This window comes from Podarcis liolepis (genome assembly GCF_965112155.1).
Source record: "Podarcis liolepis genome assembly, chromosome: 14".
Classification (NCBI taxonomy): domain Eukaryota; kingdom Metazoa; phylum Chordata; class Lepidosauria; order Squamata; family Lacertidae; genus Podarcis; species Podarcis liolepis.
In genome coordinates, this window is record NC_139569.1 from 15,161,430 (window position 1) to 15,180,367 (window position 18,938).

Here is an 18,938-nt window from a genome sequence, read left to right on the forward strand (position 1 = left end):
CGTAGGGCCAGGGACCTTTTCCCCTCAGATAAATTTCCCAATGTGGTGGTGGTGATTTCACGGTCAAAATCTCCCACCAATTAACGTGAGGAAATAGTAAAAGTAATAAAAGAAAAGACAACCACCCCAAACCAAGCCAATTCCTCTCTGTCTACTACCGCTGATTTATTTGGAAGTTGCAATGTGCCCATAGGTGAAAATGACCTCGCAGTGAAAGACCCAGTTTGCCCCTAAGGCAACAGAAGGGACGCTCTGTCTCTTGCAATTATTTCCGAAGCTGCTAAGTCTATTTGCCAATTCAAGGCAGTGAGAAATTCCAATGGGTTTCTTCTTCTTCTAATTATACCACTGCAATTTCAGGGTTTACTTAAATCCCATCGTAATGGAGACTGACAGGCCCAGCGCCACCACAAGGCGCCTTCAGGCAGTTACTGGGGCCCCAGCATCTCTGAGGAGTTTTGCCGACATTCATAACTGGGGTGGGGGGCAGAGGATCTGTTTGGCATCCAGGAGACCCCAGATTCAATCTCTGGCGTCTACAGTTAGGGTTGAGAAAAACCCCTGACTGAAGCCTTGGAGAGCCACATTCACGTTATACATTTAAAGCACTATGGCACCACTTTAATGGTTATGGCTTCACCCAAGGAATTCTGGGACCTGGTTAGTTTTGTCAAGGGTGCTGAGAGTTGTTAGGGTCACTCACAGAGTTCCCTGTTAGAATAGACTTATTGTTATCATACTCTGGGAACTGTAGCTCTGCAGGGGAGGGGGAAGGGGTCTCCTTAAACCTCTCAGCATCTTTAGCAAACTACAGCTCCCACAATTCTTTGGTACAAGCCACAAGTGTTTAAAGCAGTATCCTTGTGGTTTAAATATATGGAGTGAATGTGGCCTCGATTTAAAGGCAGCTTCCTATCTTCCCATGTCCAGGGAGGCTTTGTTTTTTGGGACAGTGGAGAGGAATTTTCTTCTGGACCTTATGCCCCCCCCCCATGTTATGAGCTACAACTCCCAATTTCCTTGACAGACTGTGTGGCTGGGGCTGATGGGAGTTATAGTCCAACACATCTGCACATCAGGTTGGACAAGGCCGGGCTAGGTTAACATAAGAGTGGGCTCCCTAGTTATTTATCTTTATTATTATTTTGAAGGAGTTGGATACAAAACCTAGCCGAGGAAATCTTGTGGGTAGAAAAACTGAAACAGGATAAACATTGGGCGGTGAAAAAGCAAAAGGCCTTTACAGAATAGTGAGTTCTTTTGTAAAATATCAACTATAGGGTGATCTACAGACACACGGAATGGCATTAGTATGGTTGACCGCCTATCCCCCTGGACAAGCCCCTTGCCCCCTTTTAAAAAAATGTTAAATGACAGGCCAGTGAATATGGATTTTACGCTTGAATTGTCTAGTTAAACCCATTAAGGCATACATTGTCATTCAGGCAAAAAGCCGGGACTGAGGAGGGGAGGGGAAGAGAAACCTACCCAATTACCCACTGCCCTGTCCTTTTATACTAGCAGAGAAGGCCGTTGCAAAGATAAGCAGAATAAAAGGTTAACAGAGTTGAAAGGGAAGACGATACCTTTCGTTTCCCTTTAGGAGAAGCAGGATTAAAAGGAGAACATTTAATATATGTGTAAGCGAAAAGGAGAAAGGGGATCAGTCGTCTTCTGACTGCATTAAGGTCTAGTGGATAGAAGAAAGATGGATGTCACCTACACGCTTAATATAACTTTTGGTCACCATTACTAATGCGAATGACAGAGGAAGAAAAAAATCCAGTTAATGCAACACATAATTTATGGAATCCGCCGCCACAAGATGGTAGCATTGGACATGGGCTTTGTGACAATTTTGTCCGTCTAGTCCAGCATTCTGTTCTCATGGTAGCCACCCAGAAGCCTGTGGGAAACCTGCAGGCAAGACTGGAGAACAAAGGCACTCTCTCCCCTCCTGTGGCTTCCAATGACTGGCATTCAGAATAATTTCAATGAAAGCAGAGCACAGTCATCATGCCCAATAGCTGTGGATAGCCTTCTCCTCCACAAATTCATCAAAACTTCTTTTAAAGGTAAAGGTAAAGGGACGCCTGACCGTTTACCTTCCCGCCGAAGCAGTACCTACCTATCTACTTGCACTTTGACGTGCTTTCAAACTGCTAGGTTGGCAGGAGCAGGGACCGAGCTCACCCCATCGCGGGGGTTCGAACCGCCGATCTTCTGATCGGCAAGTCCTAGGCTCTGTGGTTTAACCTACAGCACCACCCGCATCCCTCCCGTACTCAGTTCCAACGAATTCCAGCTGAAAAAAAGGCCCTGGGCTTACGCCTGGGGGCTTCTGGTGGAACGCTAAAGGTTGGACTAGGTCATGGGTAGGCAAACTAAGGCCCGGGGGCCGGATCCAACCCAACTGCCTTCTAAATCCGGCCCACGGACGGTCCAGGAATCAGCATGTTTTTACATGAGTACAATGTGTCCTTTTATTTAAAATGCATCTCTGGGTTATTTGTGGGGCACAGGAATTTGTTCATTTCCCCCCTTCAAAATATAGTCCGGCCCCCCACAAGGTCTGAGGGACAGTGGACTGGCTCCCTGCTGAAAAAGTTTGCTGACCCCTGGGCTAGGTGGACATTGGGTCTGATCAAGCAGGGTGATTGTAACATACTTCTTCCTCATGGAACAAAAAGAGAGCTCGGCTTGATCAGAACAAAGGCCTGTCTAGTCCAGCAGCCTTCCTCCCCCCTCCCCACGGTGGCCAACCAGCTGCCTGTGAGAAGTCCAAAGCAGGACAAGAGGGCAACAGCATTCCCCCATCATTTCTCACCAGGGACTTGCCTTCAGGGGAATGCCACCTCTGACCTTGGAAGGCAGTAGACATGATGAGGAGCCACACTGATAGCCTTGTCCTCCATGAACTCAGGAGGAACAGCCGGCAAGAATTCCGCTCCCTCCACAACATACCAATCAGGTTCCATCACCTGAGGCAGCTTCCTCACCCTGCCTAATGATAGGGCTGGCCTTGATTTTTTGAAAGGTAATGTATGTTAAAGTGGAGCAGCTTCAAAGCAAGCAAGCAACCAATAACCAAAGGAAAAAGCCTTTCATAACACTGAACAGCTATAATTCAGGCATTCAGGAATTACCCCTGTGCTGTTTTTATTTTTCTGTGGTGGGACAGGGCTCTCTGCAAGTTTGCTCACCTCGGCTGGGAGTAACGTGTAGGAGTAGAACCTTTTCATCTTTGTCACCAGGTCATCGTTAGAAAAGGTGATATATTCCACAAACTTCCTGTTCAGGAGGAACCAGTCTGACCCGCCATCCACCGTTATTCCTTCCGGAATCTTCCGGTCACCAAGGCGCCACATGTGGGTATCACATTCCAGGAAAAGCCTGTCCAGCCCTTGTTTTCTAATAAACCTGGAGAGGAGGGAAAGGAAATGTTAAAAACACACGTAACGAGTAAGAAAGATAGAAACTCTTGGAACATATGTGATTATAGCAGGAGATAAAAGGCAGTGGGGGAAAGAGAAAAACAACTAAAGCATCAGTAGAATACCCTCCACTGTGAACAATTAAAGCACGTGGCTTTGCCCAAAAAATCTTGGGAACTGTAGTTTCTTAAGGGTGCTGGGTGCTGTAACTCGGTGAGGTGTAACTACAGTTCCCAGCATTCTTTGGAGTGGGAAATGTGTTTTAAGTATATGGTGTGTACACTGACTCTCTCTCTCTTAAACATTGTACTAAACACCTTTGTGTACCTTCCTGGTCCCCACGAAACCCTGGTGCTTAAGCAGTTAGCATTCTTATCCTTGATTAGAATTTATTTCAAAAAGCAACAGAGCCCAGAGAAAGAAAATGGGCTGTTTTCCAAATCTAATTAATGAAAAACAAAGCCCAGACATACGAGCCTCTCTGTGCGTTTACGGCGCTTAGAGGACAAAAGGGAAGATAAGAAGTTGAGAATTTTTTATTTCATTTTATTTCCATAGATGAGCTCCTAATTCCACATTCTATTATAAAAGGGATAATGGAAATGTCTTGCAATTTTAATGGGGTGTTCTAGAATCTCCAAATACAATATTTATGCAATTCTCTGCGAAATTAAATATGCATGCATGTGAAAGTTCAGTCATTTATTTCTATTATTTGGTGATGGTGGTGGGGACGCCTCTGAAAAAAAAACGTGTTTACTTTGAATATGCAATTTACATGAATTATTTTCAGGCCCTCAGAACTCTCCTCAGCCCAGGCCACACTCCTTACAGGACCTATTATTACTATTATTATTTATTAAATTGGTATACCGCCCTATACCTGCAGGTCTCAGGGCAGTTTCAACATAAAATCACAATATAAAGACACAAAATACATAATGAAAACTAAGACAACACAGTACATTTCCCCCCTCCCCAACACATTTTAAAAGGACATTGAATGCCAGTCAGCCAAAGGCCTGGTTAAAGAGGGATGTTTTTGCCTAGCACCTAAAGCTGTATAATGAAGTCACACTCTAGAAAATTTTGCCTGCCTGGAATGTGTCCTTGAATTTGGATAATAATGCCTGTTGCTTGCCTGGCTGGCAGACAAAGGGGCTGAGAATGTGTAAAAACTAGCCAATGAAATTACATTAATTGCTCCACCTACTTTTACTTCTGGCCCTGCCCACCACTGGCATGTGGCCCCTGGAAGGTGAGTCAGAAGGGATTGTGGCCCTTGGCTTGGAAAAGGCTTTGCACCCCTGATTTTTAAAAAAAGTGTGTATGTGTATGTGTGTGTGTCCCTGCAGAAGCTTAGAGCCAAGATACTCTTCAGGGATTGTCCAGTTCCCAGTTCAAAGTGAGTAATATCACCCACGAGGCTAATTAATTGCTGATTGCAACTTGGCAACAACTGAAATGAAAACCTGAAATCCCACCTCTGATAAGTCCTTCCAGTGAAAGGTAAGGAACAAAGAAAACTAAATCAGTGCTGTCCATTGGAGATTAAATATTCCTCTTCCAGCATTAATCATTCTAATGCTCTGCAATAAAATCTAAATGACTTCTTGAATTAAAAAGGTTGGCAGAGGGTTCGGTGTCCCCCCCTCCCCCTGCTTTTCTTCCTAGCAATTAACAACCAACAGATTTGTTGGGAGTATTTACTAACAAACCATTTGTCATTGTTACTTTTTAACATATGGTTCGAATAGTCACATATTTCACCCAGCAGAGAGGCTGTATCTATGCCACAAAATGTATTTGTTTCCAATACTTTAATGGAAAAGTTTGTTGCGGTGAAGTACAAGAACATCAATGGGTTTCCTTAAAAGTAGCCAACAACAGGGGCAAATTAAGATTTTTATCATACGCTGCCTTCCAAAAAACATCTACTAGATATTTTGGAAAGTAATTTTCATCTTTGCTGTGCATTTAAATATCCCTTAAGATATTGTACCAGATTTTGCATGATGGTTCCTGAAATCAATGAGAATGTTTTCATCCATGTTGAGATACAACTGGAAGCCATTTTGAATCAAGGCAAGAGACTGAACCTTTTGCAACTGCACTGAGGGGTCTGTTTTCATATAATTCTCAAGCAATTATGTGAATGGGGCTACCGGGGTGGCCCAAGATGTTTTCTCGCTGTATGCAAAATGCCCCAATGTCCCCCTGCAGATCTGGGCCACATCCTGGTCCCACTACTGCAATTGCACCCTCGTCTGCAGTGGAATTCACACTGCCCCCATGCATTTGCCCCTAACCTTGCAGCCTGAGTTATATTACCCCAGTTTTTCAGCACACCTATTTATTTTAGCACCAATTTCAAAAAAATAAAACAAAAATCTGTTCCTTAAATAGCATAGGATAGAAAGCCAAGTGAGGGTGCTTTGCCAAAAACAAGCAGTAAAGTTTTGTTTTGTTTTGTTTTATGGCAACCCAGGTGATAAAGTGGAGAAACAGAGCAGTCACTGTAAAACATACACATTTCTAAATGCCCCTGCTTTGCACTTTAAAAAAAAAATTAAAACAAAAACAACAACATCCTGTGCGCTAATAATATTTTATTTTGTATACAGCTCCTGCAATTATTGCATTCTGTTTCCCTGGTACAATAAGAAGGAATTTTGTAGCCAACATATTTCAATGAGTCCTTTGGCTAAAATTTTAAACATGTAACTTGCCTCCCCCACCCCTGGCAAAAAAAGAAAAGGAAAAAAAGAGCTGCACCCAAAACTAGTGAGACCATTAATGCTACCAGGAGCAAAGAGGTTAAAATACTTGGGCCGCAGGGATAATAAATTCTGCTTTATGTGCAGTACTTAGTAGTGCTGGGTATTAAATGGGTGATTCATTGTTACAGAAATACACAAGCGTTTACTGGATGTGCCATTCAGACCAGCATACTGATTAATTGCTCAGAAACACTCTGCTGATAACACTGAGTGCATCCTCCCTGCTGAGGAACTGCTTTCTAGCAATTGCTTGGGAGCAGAATTGAAATGCCCTGCTGCTGGTGCCATATAGCATTTCACACAGTGCACTATTAACTCAACTTACTAAAGCACCACGACTGCCCACAATGGGTGTGCTCTACCTGCGCTGTTGGAGGCAGTGCGCTTCTGAAAACCAGTTGCTGCTGGGAAGGTGCAGGTTACACTCAGATTCTGCTTGTGACGGTCTCATAGACATCTGTTTTGGTCCCTGTGAGGACAGGGTGGTGGACCAGAACAGAATTCTTCTTGGGTTCTTAACTACCAATGCTCTTCTCTATGCCATAACTCAGGCTTCCTCAAACTCTTCCCTCCAGATGTTTTTGGCCTACAACTCTCATGATCCCTAGCTGGCAGGGCCAATGGTCAGGGATGATGGGAAGTGGAGTCTCAAAACATCTGGAGGGCTGAGTTTGAGGAAGTCTGCCATAACTACTCCTACCCCATCCAATGGAGGCTGCCACTCCACTCCACCACAACAGTGCCCCTGAAACCATGCCACACCATTCTCTTCTGCAAGTGAACAGCAGCTTTGGGGGAGGGGGCTTCAACTTGTGGGAACATTCTCCCTTCGCCCAACCACTTTCTGCCCACAGATGGTTCCAGAACAGCTCACCTGAACTGAACTGATGTGTTCCTGAAATCTGACTGTTCTCCATCGCAACCCCTCAAGTTTGTTACTGCTTTCTTTGTAATTAATTTGAAGCTCTTTCAGTTATTTTTTTTAAAGAGATAATTGATTCTGAATAATACATAAACTGATATGTCAGCCCTACCTATATATCATAGCACATCCTAAGATGCAATTAACTGTTTATGTATTCCAAAGGCAGAATCCCCATTAAAGACCCAGCCTATTATTCCCCAGAAGAGAGGCCAAGTGGCACATTAGCACAATTTAATATTAAATTAATGAGAAGATGAGCAGATTTAATTCATCCAAATTGCTCTTGTCCCAGCCGAGGTGAGCATCTTATGGCTTTGTGTGGAACAGTCATAATTCATGCTCTTATTTCTTCTTTTGACAGTGTTTGAGGAGCAATGATCACAAGAGTCAGAAGTGAACGGGAGGCATATCTCCATAACCCTTTCTTATTGCCTTTCTAATTTAACTCCATCGTTTGACAGGAATGCCAGCTAATGCAAAACCTGCCAGTCAAAATGAAGCAATGCGTTCCCAGTTCATTTCTGGGCCCAATTCAAGTTGCCTTCACGTTTGTGTTCAAAGCCCTAAACAACTTAGGCTACATCTGCACCAGACATTTAAAGCAGCATTTTTCACAGTTACAACTTCCCCCAAAGCATCCTGGGAACTGTAGTTTGCTAAGGGTGCTGAGAGTTATTAGGAGACTCCTATTCTCCTTGAATAACTACAATTCCTAGAGTAGTCTAAGAAACAAAACCTTTTTTCTGGGGAACTGTACGTAGCTTTGTGAAAGGAATAGGGGTCCCTCGACAACACCCTGAACTTTCTACACTTCCCAGGGTTCTTTGCAGGAAGCCAAGACTGTAGGCCCCAGTCTATGACTGGTTGCTGGCTTGTTTCTGGACCCAGTTCAAGGTGTGCTCACACAGCCCTAAGTGTGTTGATAGCCATATGACCACCTCCGCTCCTACAAATTTTGCTGGGTGTTAAGATAGGCAGGGAGGGTCCCTCTTGGTAGTTCCACAACCAACAGATCAAGGAATGGATCTGCCGTAGACATATCTCCTGGGACCATGTGGTGCGCTATGGGAAAAATCTCAGGAAACCAAGCGGTGTGGGCAGACTTCAAAGCCTGCTCCAGCTTCCCACAGCCCAAACATATCTACCACAGACTGCCATGTATGAAGGGTTATGGGAGAGAGAGAGGGGTGCAAAAGTCACTGAACAGCTTCCCTCAGCTGGACTTTCCTCTGTCCAATCTCTGCAGAGCAGCATCTACCTACCAGCTGCTCAGTGTGGAAAGGGTTTAGGTCATACCCACACCATAAACTTAAAGCACATGGCTTCCCTCAAAGAACCACGGGAAGTGTAGTTTACCCCTTACAGAGCTACAGTTCCCAACACCCATAGGAAACTACAGTTCCCAGAATAAATTGGGTGAAATAATGTACTTCCAATGTATGGTGTGGATATACCCTCTGACGAATTGTTTTGTTTTGATATAGTTACAGTGCTAATATAGTGATTCTACTAATAAGTCTTAATATTACTGGAAACCCTGGAAGGATTTGTACAGTATCCTGAAACACGGAATAAACGACAACAACATATTTTTGGTGGCCCAGTGTCACTTGCAAAGGGATTGGCACGAGACCATCCAAGTTCAGCACTATTGAGAATGATAAGTAACAATCTCTCCTTTAAAAAATATGACACAGTGCTGTCCTAAGATATGGTTAAACTGTATTAGCAAGAGAGATAAAATATGTAAGCTGATCTCAGGAAACTCTTTGTAAAAAAAGAGAAACCAGATCAGAGTAGATAAACATATAATAAGCTTTTCATATTTTTGAGCAGATTGATACTCTGCAAGAAAATAAAATGACAACACTGTCACTTTAGTGACAGAAAGACAGAGATCTCTCTCTCTCCCCCAGCCCACTTGATATATATGCATGAAGTGGTAAGCCTTCTCAAATCTGCCACCGTTTAACTGGAAGGTGCGAAATGGGCTTAATTTTGTGCCTGGCTTAGCACATCTTATTTCAACGGCTTGTCTAAAATTGTAGAATAGGTGGATAATGAATGGTGCCCCTGAGCTGGGTCAGAGTGCATTTTTAAATGTCATCTCTGAGCAACCACAGCCTGTTCTTGCATGGAATGGGCAGATAACTTGGGTTTTGGGAAGATGACATCGCCTGCCCACTGTCAGGAGCTACTGGGATCTGTGGGTGTCTGCCCTGCGTGGTCAGCCACTGAATTGCAAATGCCAGCTTCTCAGTGAAGGACCTTCAGGCCCTGGATGGACTCAGGCTGCCCCCTAGGACAGGAAACTCAGGCTGCCCCCCAGGACAGGTAACAATATAAGAGGACTTCCTGTTGCAGCGGAGCCTTGTTTAAACAACAATGGCTCCCCGATCTGTTCCTGTATCTTTGTTTGTCCTTTGCTTCTGACTTACTCCTTGGTCCTAAATAATGGGTTGGTCTCTTGGTTTAAGGCCTCATCTCAAACTTCTACCCATGGCCCAGGCTTGACATCTAACTTTGCTCTTTTTAGGAATTAAGGCTGGGATAGACTGAGGTTGGTGGGGTAGTGCCCCATTCACTCTCATGAACCAGCCTCCACTGTGTGCACACAAATAATTTGAATGCCACCCTCAAACTCTGATCCAAGCGTTCTGTCTTGAGAATGCTTGGCTCTGCACTACCCAATACACAGATCTGTACATCTTTCATGGGAAAACTGCAGTTGAAAGTGCAGGTTTTATTGATCACACAAAGTGATCCAACTTTTACCTGGACTGCGAAAAGAAAAGAAAAGAAATGAGAAGTATCACCACAAATTTTTATTATTATACTGAGAGGCACAGAAAAGTCCACATTACCTTGCATTGTCTCTTCCATGGGACTTCAAGAAGTTCATGTCTCGGTATCTGGAAAGGAAGGCAACGAGCTGGTCGTTTGTCCTGTGAAATGATTGGGACAAAGAATTAAAACAGAGACTAATAGTTAGTCATACACACCAGGAACTTTACCACTGAAATGTAAGTTCAGATTTGCAAGCAGATGTTGCCTAGTCAGTGATATCATGTGAGACATATTCCAGCAGAGCCTCTTTCTCTTCTTGAAACAAAAATTCAGTGTATTTCCTGTATCAAATCTGAGGGTTCCCTCCTCGTAAAAGAAGATAAAATGTTACATTACTGAAAGACATCGCTGACTAAATTGTAGTTTGAAAATTCAATGGCGATTTATGCAAACAGATTTTCACTTCATATTGAAGATGCTTCTCCATTCAGATTATCTATTATTTCGTATTTAAAATGTAGTTCAGTTAACCATACGTATTTTAAAAAAAACTGAATTACACCTGCCCACTCACTTTACCTAGCTCTGAACGGTCCTGACTCCAAAACTACAGCCTTGTGAAAAGCACAAGTACAAAACTGACATCAAGTGTGAAGGGAGCACACCTGTAAAATTATTCACATCCTTTCAAAGTGCTTGGAAGCAGCACCTGGGGAAAGGAGCAGCTCTAAGAAGGTTTTAAAATGAGCAGTCACTCGGGAAGAGTGTTTTGGTGCATTAAGACTGAAGGATTTATTATGGTATCTACAAAAGCTTATGCCAATAAACTTGCTAGTCTTTAAGGAGCCACCAAACACTTTTTGAGGGAGGCTTGCACTGTCGATCTGGAATTTAAAAACAAGAGAGAAAGGAACTTTTTGTATGAAAAAGAAAAAGAAATAATGATATCTGGATCTGAGGAATGAATATAATGTTTGTTTATAGAAAGAAGCTTTGTTGGGTGTTATGTTGGATTGGACAAAGTGAATATTGTTTTTATATAGCAGGCAGATGAAGAGCTGGAAGTTCTTTACTTTCTGAATCTTATTCCTCTATCTTTCTCTTTTAACCTCTTCTATTCTATTCTGTTTATTTACTTTTTTCATTGTTCTCTCTTTCTTTCTCCCCCCTTTTTGTGTTTTTATAGTATCTAGATAAAAGTCTTGGTTTGGTGTTTTTTTTTAAAGGGAAAGATATTAAACTCTATATTTTTTCCTATAAATCTTAATAACATTTATTTAAAAAGATAGATAGAGACAGAGCGACGTGCTCTTGAGAACCCTGAAGTTTGCAGAAATACAAAAAACCCTATCCCTCTTAAAGAGGCAACTCACCTCCCAACAACTCATTGAGGTTTGAGCATGCTCAGTAGTCACAGAATGTTGATGGTTAATTGGAAAAGAAAAAATGGAAAACTTGCAAAGGAAGAAGCAGAATGTTTTTCTTACAGCCTTTCTCAACCTGTGGGTCCCCAGATGGTGTTGAACTACAACTCCCATCACCCCTAGCTAGCAAGGCCAGAGCTCAGGGATGATGGGAGTTGTAGTCCAACAACATCTGGGGACCCACAGGTTGAGAAGTCTAACAAGACTACAGCATTCTGGAAGGAGGGAATGGTTAGCTAGCTTGAAACTCTTCCAGGAAACAAGGTTCCACTACCAATTAAGAGCATAAGAAGAGCCTGATGTGTCAGGCCAGGGGCTCATTTAGTTCAGCATCCTGTTCTTGAGGTCCAACCAGATGCCTCTGGGAAACCCATAAGCAGGACCTGAGTGCAGCAGAATTTCCAGCAACTAGTATTCAAGAAGCATTATTACCCCTGAACTTGTGGGATTTTGGTTTGCAGGTTCCACTTACACCCAGCTGGACATTAAAAAGGGAAAGAGGCACATTTGCAGCGGTTTAGCCACGAAAATGTGCTTTGAGTCACTCTATGCCTGTAGTCGGGAACACGGAACTTCTTTTTCAAATGCTGCAGCAATTCCTTTTGAATACGTTGCCTGTGGAGCAAAATGACTCGTACTCCAAGTTGCACAGGGAGCAAACCCAGCCAGGGAACTCTATCAACACAGTGATCCCCCTAAGTAGCCGGCATTTACAAACTCTCCAACCATCTCAAGGAACAGTTCATTATTGCCCTGATGAATAACGAACAAGTTAACCATTGACTAAGTCCAGACCAATTGGAGTATCTGTCTATCAATCAACCTAAATGGCTAGATTGCAGAAGCCTGAGACCTTCCTTTGATACTCACTCAAGTGAGCTTTAAAAGTCTCCTGGGGTCAGAATCTGCATTTCAATTTAGCATTTGCAGGGGAAGAAACACACATTCTCTCTCCCTCTCTATCGTAAAGCCCTGCCGATTTTCACATTTGCTGCTTCACTGATTTGCCATCTTATGGGGGATGAATAGACATTTAGGGAATTTACTTAGCGATCTTTCCACATGAAAAGGCCTCAATGGCTGACATCTTAGGGTTCGTTTCTAGGCAAACACCGGCGTGCTCGGATGATCTTTTCAGAGATTATCTTTACTTTCCTACTTTAAGTTTACTCCAAGAATGAATTTAACAAGTTAACAAGTGCAATAATCATTTTTTAAAAAGAAAATGCTGAGCTCTCTTGTTTCTTGCGATCTTTTCATTGAACTGTGTTTCAATACCACAATCCTAAAACACAGCAGCTATGCAAAATTCTCAACCGTTGCCTCTACTGCCAGCGCTCCCCTGATGAAGAGCTAATTATATTTATTTATTATTGTTATCCGTTCAATGTATTAGTCACTTGCTACGTAAAAGAGCCTTTAACTGCGACTTTTAAAAGTTTGTACCCAAGTTCTGCTCAAAGTAGACAGGCTCGTTAATTTCTCTCCCCCCATTTCACTCCCATATATATTTTTAAATACATTTACAAACCCTTTTCCACAACCCAAAGGCATAGTCAGATGTAAACAATAATATTAAAGGTTCATACAGGAACAGAAGTGGAGAGAAACTGAAAGTTTCATCAATATGGAGGAGAATATTAATGTATTATGGAATGCGGCAAGTACAGTTTGTTCTGTAGAACCTTTGTTCATGGGCTGGACAAATGACCACCAGTCTGCCATAAAAGTCTCTTCAGTTGCCTCCCTCTACCCACATAAATTTATTGCATCAGTTTTTCATTAAATGCTATGTCCCAAATTATGTTATACCATTCTTGGACATCTGCTTAGATGTGCTTCTTTCCAGTTTCTAGCTATCCACTGAATATACCCAACAGGCTCATTAATGCCAACTGAAGTTTGTTATGTCCATTAATCTCAATGGGTATATTCCTGAGTAGGACTAGCATTGAATACAACTCAGTGCTAATCCTACTCAGTCCAGAGCCATTGAAATTAATGAACAAGGTCCTCTGGGCCAGTAATTGCGACAGGTCTAACCTGAGCAGGACTGAGTGGAATACAACCCATAAAGCATAATACCAAAATATAAAAAGAACACTTACAACAAAAAACATCCCAAATCTATAGAATAGCCCCAGTGAAAAAAGCAGGAGAAGCTGGCTGCTCCCCGAATCTGAAAGTCCCTCCCTAGAGAAGCTAGACTGGCTCCCTCCTTGTTCTTCTTCTTCTGACAGGTGACTTCTTGTTCCAACAGGCTTTGGGAAATTGACTCTCAGAGCCTCCAAGTGTCCCTATTTTCTAGGGACAATCCCAGATTTACAGAAGCCATCCCAGTTCTGATTTGATCCTGGAATATCCCACTTTTCCTTAGGATGTCCTATGGCAACCCTAGTATATCCTAACTTTCCTCCAAGAAGCTTAAGGCACACTACCAAGTCCCCTGCCCCAAACCATTAGGTAGGTTAGGCTGAGAAACATTGAGGCTGCTTCCACGGTCTTAATGCCAGTTTCTGGGAATCACATGTAGGTAAAGTGCTGTTGTGCTCAGTCCTGCTTGCCTACTTCCCACTGGGGAATCTAGTTGTTCACGATGAGAAGTCTTCTGGCCCAATACAGCAGAGCTCTTTTTATGTTCTCAGATTATCCTCCACCAGGGCCAGGGCCTTCTCAGTGATGGCTCCAACCTGATGGAATGCTCTGTCCCATGAGACCAGGGCCCTGTAGGATTTAACTTCCTTCCGCAGTGCCTGTAAGACAGAGCAATTCTGCCTGGCTTTCAATTTGAATTTAGCCTGATCTTTTGTTTCCCTTCCTTCCCTCCCCCCCCTTTTTATGAAGATTACCCGCTTTGGGATCCCACAGCTAATTCTTCCCTGGTCTCCTAGCTTGCCCAAATAGGACTAATTTAGCCAGCTAGTCCTGGTGATCATCTAATGTTTATTGGATGGATTTCCCCCCCTAAATTGATTTTTGAATTTATTGTTATTCACGTTTCATACTGTATTTTATGCTGTTTTTTGTTGCATCAATTAAGTGTTTTAAATTTGTTGTTAGCCACCCCGAGCCCAGTTTTCTGAACCGGGAAGGGCAGGGTATAAATAAAAAAATATTATTATTTTATTATTATGCTATAAACAGCAGGTGGTGGTTTCCCTGTATGAGCAACTTGAGCACAGCAGCACTCTCCCTGTCTCTGACTACCAGCAGCTGCTATTCTGAGACATAATACCTTTGGCAGTAGAGGCAGAACATAGCCATTGTGGTCAGCAGCCATTGATATCAGGCTGCACTTGCTTGTAAAAAGGTGTACCAGTCTCTTACTACTCCAAGGAACCCACTTTGAAAACCTTGGGGGCTCTTTTTCTAAATGTATCGTTCCTCAGATGGCCAAGTTTAAGCTGAGAAAAGTTTTTGAAGATGACATTAAAAACAAAGCAAAAACCAAACATCAGGTCAAGCTTACATGACAACCCAGGGAGGACTAGGAGAGAATGTGGCAAGGGTAAGAGAAGAAAATGAGTTTAAAATTAAAACTATCTCCTGGACTTCAGCCCCAAAAATGCTGTGATATGTAAATGCTCTGTTGGAAAGAAAGGAAAACAGAGGCTCAGCCACCGATGAAAATCCTCTATTGGGGGTTTCTTCATCTAACTAGGGGTATTAGTTTTATTCAAGCTGAGAGTTCATAAAGACCTTCAATGTCTCATTATCCTTAGAAAGCAGAACTTCATTGGAATGTTTTATGATTATATCCTAAGGAACCTTGAAATGTCTTTGGCTAATGGGTTGGGGGCAATCCCGCCTCCTAGTGCCAAGTAAGTATTTCTTAATAGGCCCAGAACCTTTTCTAAACTGAATATCGCTAATAATAATGGCTTAAAACACAAGCTCATGCTTTTTTTACTTAGATGTTGAACTACAGCTCCCATCATCCCTGGCGGACACAGTCTGTCCCATGGAGATTGCTTCCATGGCCGGTTGACAGCAGCCTCTAGATAGATGGTGTCACCAATGCACCAGAGTCCTGCTGGATCAAATCCAAACTCTTATATAAAGGCCAAAGTCCAGTTTCCCACAGTGGTTGTTGGCTTATCTTTGTGCTATGTGAAGGATGGCTTCCTTTTACCTGTCCAGAAACTTCCACCTTTCAGCTATTTTGGATGACCCCAGTGAACATCAAGGACATTTATGGTGCCATTTTAATAGCAGCTCCTCTTCAATTCACCTCCAACCTTTGCAGGAGCAACTTGATCACTCTGAGCTCTCCAAGGTGCTGGACCCATCATCAACTTTGCTGCCTGGAGGGTACCATCTATGGGTGGAACTGAACAGCCCTGTTCCAATTCCCAATAGCTCCGTTAACTAAGACCCCATTTGCGCTACACATTTAAACTACTCTTAGAACCACTTTAAACACTTTAAACAACTACCAGACTTTTAGAAGACATCTGAAGGCAGCCCTGTTTAGGGAAGCTTTTAATGTTTAATAGGTTATCGTATTTTAGTGTTCTGTTGGAAGCCGCCCAGAGTGCTGGGGAAACCCAGCCAGATGGGCGAGGTATTAATAATAATAATAATAATAATAATAATAATAATAATAATAATAATGGCTTCCCCAAAAGAATTCTGGGAGCTGCGGTTTGATAAGGGTGCCGAGGAGACTCCTATTCCCCTCTTATAACTCCAATTCCCAGAACAGTATAACAGTAAATCTATCATCTCAGTGAACTCTGTACAGGGAAGAGTCGTCTCCGAACAACTCTCAGCACCCTTAACACACTACGGTTCTCAGGATTCCTTGGGGGAAAGCCATGACTGCTTCAAGTGGTATGATACTGCTTTAAACGTATGGTGCGGATGTGGCCTAGAGCTGGCTTCAGTTTTAAGTCCCTGCCCCTCGATCACTTGCAAAGTGTCATTTCCCTCTTGAAATCATTGGCTTCCACACTTCATTTATTGGTGGTGGTGGTGGGCAGCAGCACTCGTGGCAGGTAGTTGCAAACTGCCCATCGTTTCAGCTGCCCTCCATGCCAACATCTCTTGGGTGACATACAGGAAATCTGAAATGCTGGGCTGCTTCTGAGACCCTGCCACTGCTGCCAGAGAAGTCAGCTCTGTGAACAGAGGACTGGGCCTCATCTGTGTGTCCTCCTGGGGTACATGGACCCTGGATGCTGCTCTAGTGATGCCAACCCTGGTTTGTTTTTGCTTATTTTAATGGATGACACGATGCCTCATTCCCCGTATCCCAGCTTTTCATGAGTTTGAAGTAAGAGGAAGCCCATCCTAATTTTGGGAGTGAATTTTGGCTGCAAGCCAGGATTTGCAACCCCAACATCTGTAGAACAAAGATAAGGAATCGGGGAAACCCTCTCTTGGTGTGGTTTTGGGTTTTTTTAACCGGCATGTCAATCATATAGTAAAATATATTTCTCCTTGCCTTCACAGCAGGAAAGAAGCGTCACCTTGGTGCAAAGCTGCAACGCAGGCAGATAAAATGGCATCAGAATCGTTTCTGTGTGTTTCTGCAAGAAGGAGGGGCTGGGATCTTCTGAACGCGCTTGGTTGGGAAAGTGATCATGGGGCTGGGCGAAGCGTCGGCTGGGTGGGGAAAGCTGATAGCGACGGCCCAGGATTTTGCTCTGGCTCTTCAGTGATGGAAAGGAAAACATGCGGTGTGTATTCTGGATAAACTTGAAGTCCCAGTGGTTATTCAAAGCTTATCAGGGTTTCACCAGAGTGTTTGGCATCTTTTTAAACAGGGCAGTGAAATCTTACGATGAATGAAAACACGCTGCTTTGTTGCTGGATGTACACATCACTCTGGCACGTGGTGCTTGCTAAGGGACTGTGTGCGGAAGGGTATTGTGCGTGGAAGTCTCACCCAGCGCTACCGGGAGATGCTGGGGATAGAATCTGGAACTTTTGGTATGGAAGGAAGATGCTCTGCCACTGAGCTCCAGCTCTTCCCTGTGTGGCTGGTATAGAGGAGGCATCCTGAAGGTCAGAAGCACTGAATGAATGCTCAGAAATGAACGCCACCTGTTCTATCTGGACTGCGGTATTAATAAGCCATGGCCTGGCCAACCTTTCCCAATTCCAAAATGAAATGGGAGAGCTGTGGACACAGGCGAGGCACCACCAATGGCCTGGCCTGCCTGCGCATGGATTTTCATTTAATTCCCTCCCTCTCTCATATCAACATGGTAGGATGTGCTCTGCAACTCTTTGGACTAGCTTCCTAACCTGAATACTTCCCCCTTTCCTTCATTGCTTCCTCTTCATTTCACTGAACGGAAGAAAATGTTTGCTTTAACAACAAAGGCTGGGTTTTGCCTGGGTTTCCACAGATTGTTCAGTTGATACTTTTTTGGGTGGAGGGGCGGAGGGAAGAGTTTGTTTCCATGAGATTCATTCCTGTTCTTGTGGGCCTACAGAGAAAGTGGGACCCCTTTTAATGCAGAGTCTCCCAGGTAGGGATGGAAGGATCTGTTCATTTTGGTTCTCTCACTTTAAAAAAATTATTATTACTTATTAAATATGTATACAGTCGTACCTTGGAAGACAAACTGAATCCATTCCAGGAGTCCATTCGACTTCCAAAACTTTTGGAAACCAAAGCGCAGCTTCTGATTGGCTGCAAGAAGCTCCTGCAGCTAACTGGAAGCTGCGGAAGTCCCGTTGGATGTTTGGGTTCCAAAGAATGTTCGCAAACTGGAACACTCACTTCTGGGTTTGCAGCGTTCAGGATTCAAAACATCCAAGTACCAAGGTGTTTGGGATCCAAGGTACGACTGTACTGCCCTAATCCTACAGGTCTCAGGGCAGTTCACAAAATAAAGTCACAATATAAAAAGACAAAATACATAATAAAAACAAAAACAACCCCAAAATCCCCCCTCCCGAATCTTAAATCCAGCTGTCCACATTTTGCAGCCATTTATACTTTCTTTTCTTTTCTTTTTAAAAGAATCCTCATGGAAGTTCATCAGCATTTTAGTACAAATAAACACATTTTCAATATGCAGTTTTGACTAATGTACACATTTCTGCAAGCAAGATGTATTCTGCAGGGGGGGGGGGCGTTCTCAAGAAAAAACATGTACATGGATGGAGAAGTTGAGATTGGTGTAAGACTGCCCCAGCAACCACAGTGGAGGCATTGGAAATGAATGGTTCTGTCTGATCTGAGTTGACAAGCATAGATGCCATGGTGAACTCCTGTTCGAGGTTGAGAAAAGCACTTTGAGCTGCAGGGGCCCAGTCGAAGATGGACTGACTTCACAACAAATCTATCAATGAAATGACTATTGTGGCAAATTTGAGGATAAAGCACCAGTAATAATCTGTGAAGCCAGGTAAATGCTGGGCACCTTCACAACTCTTGGTGTGGACAGCCTGAACTTTTCAGGGATCAATTTTAATGACTTGGGGGTTGTAACAATCCCCCAAATTGAACTTGGGTCAGGCCAAAAGCACACTTCTCCAGCTTTGCGTAAAGTCTGTTTTCTCTGGGGTGTTGATGGACAAATGTACAGGCTGAACATGGAATTCTGGGGCTTCAGAATAAATTAGTGAGGGA

The 18,938-nt window shown here is 43.2% G+C and overlaps 1 protein-coding gene across 1 annotated transcript in view; it reads right to left on the reverse strand.

Annotated features, from left to right (window-relative positions):
• XYLT1 (xylosyltransferase 1) overlaps window positions 1-18,938 on the reverse strand; it is a 164,021-nt gene that overhangs the window by 22,816 nt on the left and 122,267 nt on the right. The window contains exons 6-7 of the mRNA XM_083474215.1: window positions 10,004-10,084; window positions 3,204-3,420 (exon numbers count right to left, since the gene is read on the reverse strand). Coding sequence (XP_083330341.1) covers window positions 3,204-3,420; window positions 10,004-10,084 — 298 coding nt within the window. The remainder of the gene's footprint in view (window positions 1-3,203; window positions 3,421-10,003; window positions 10,085-18,938) is intronic.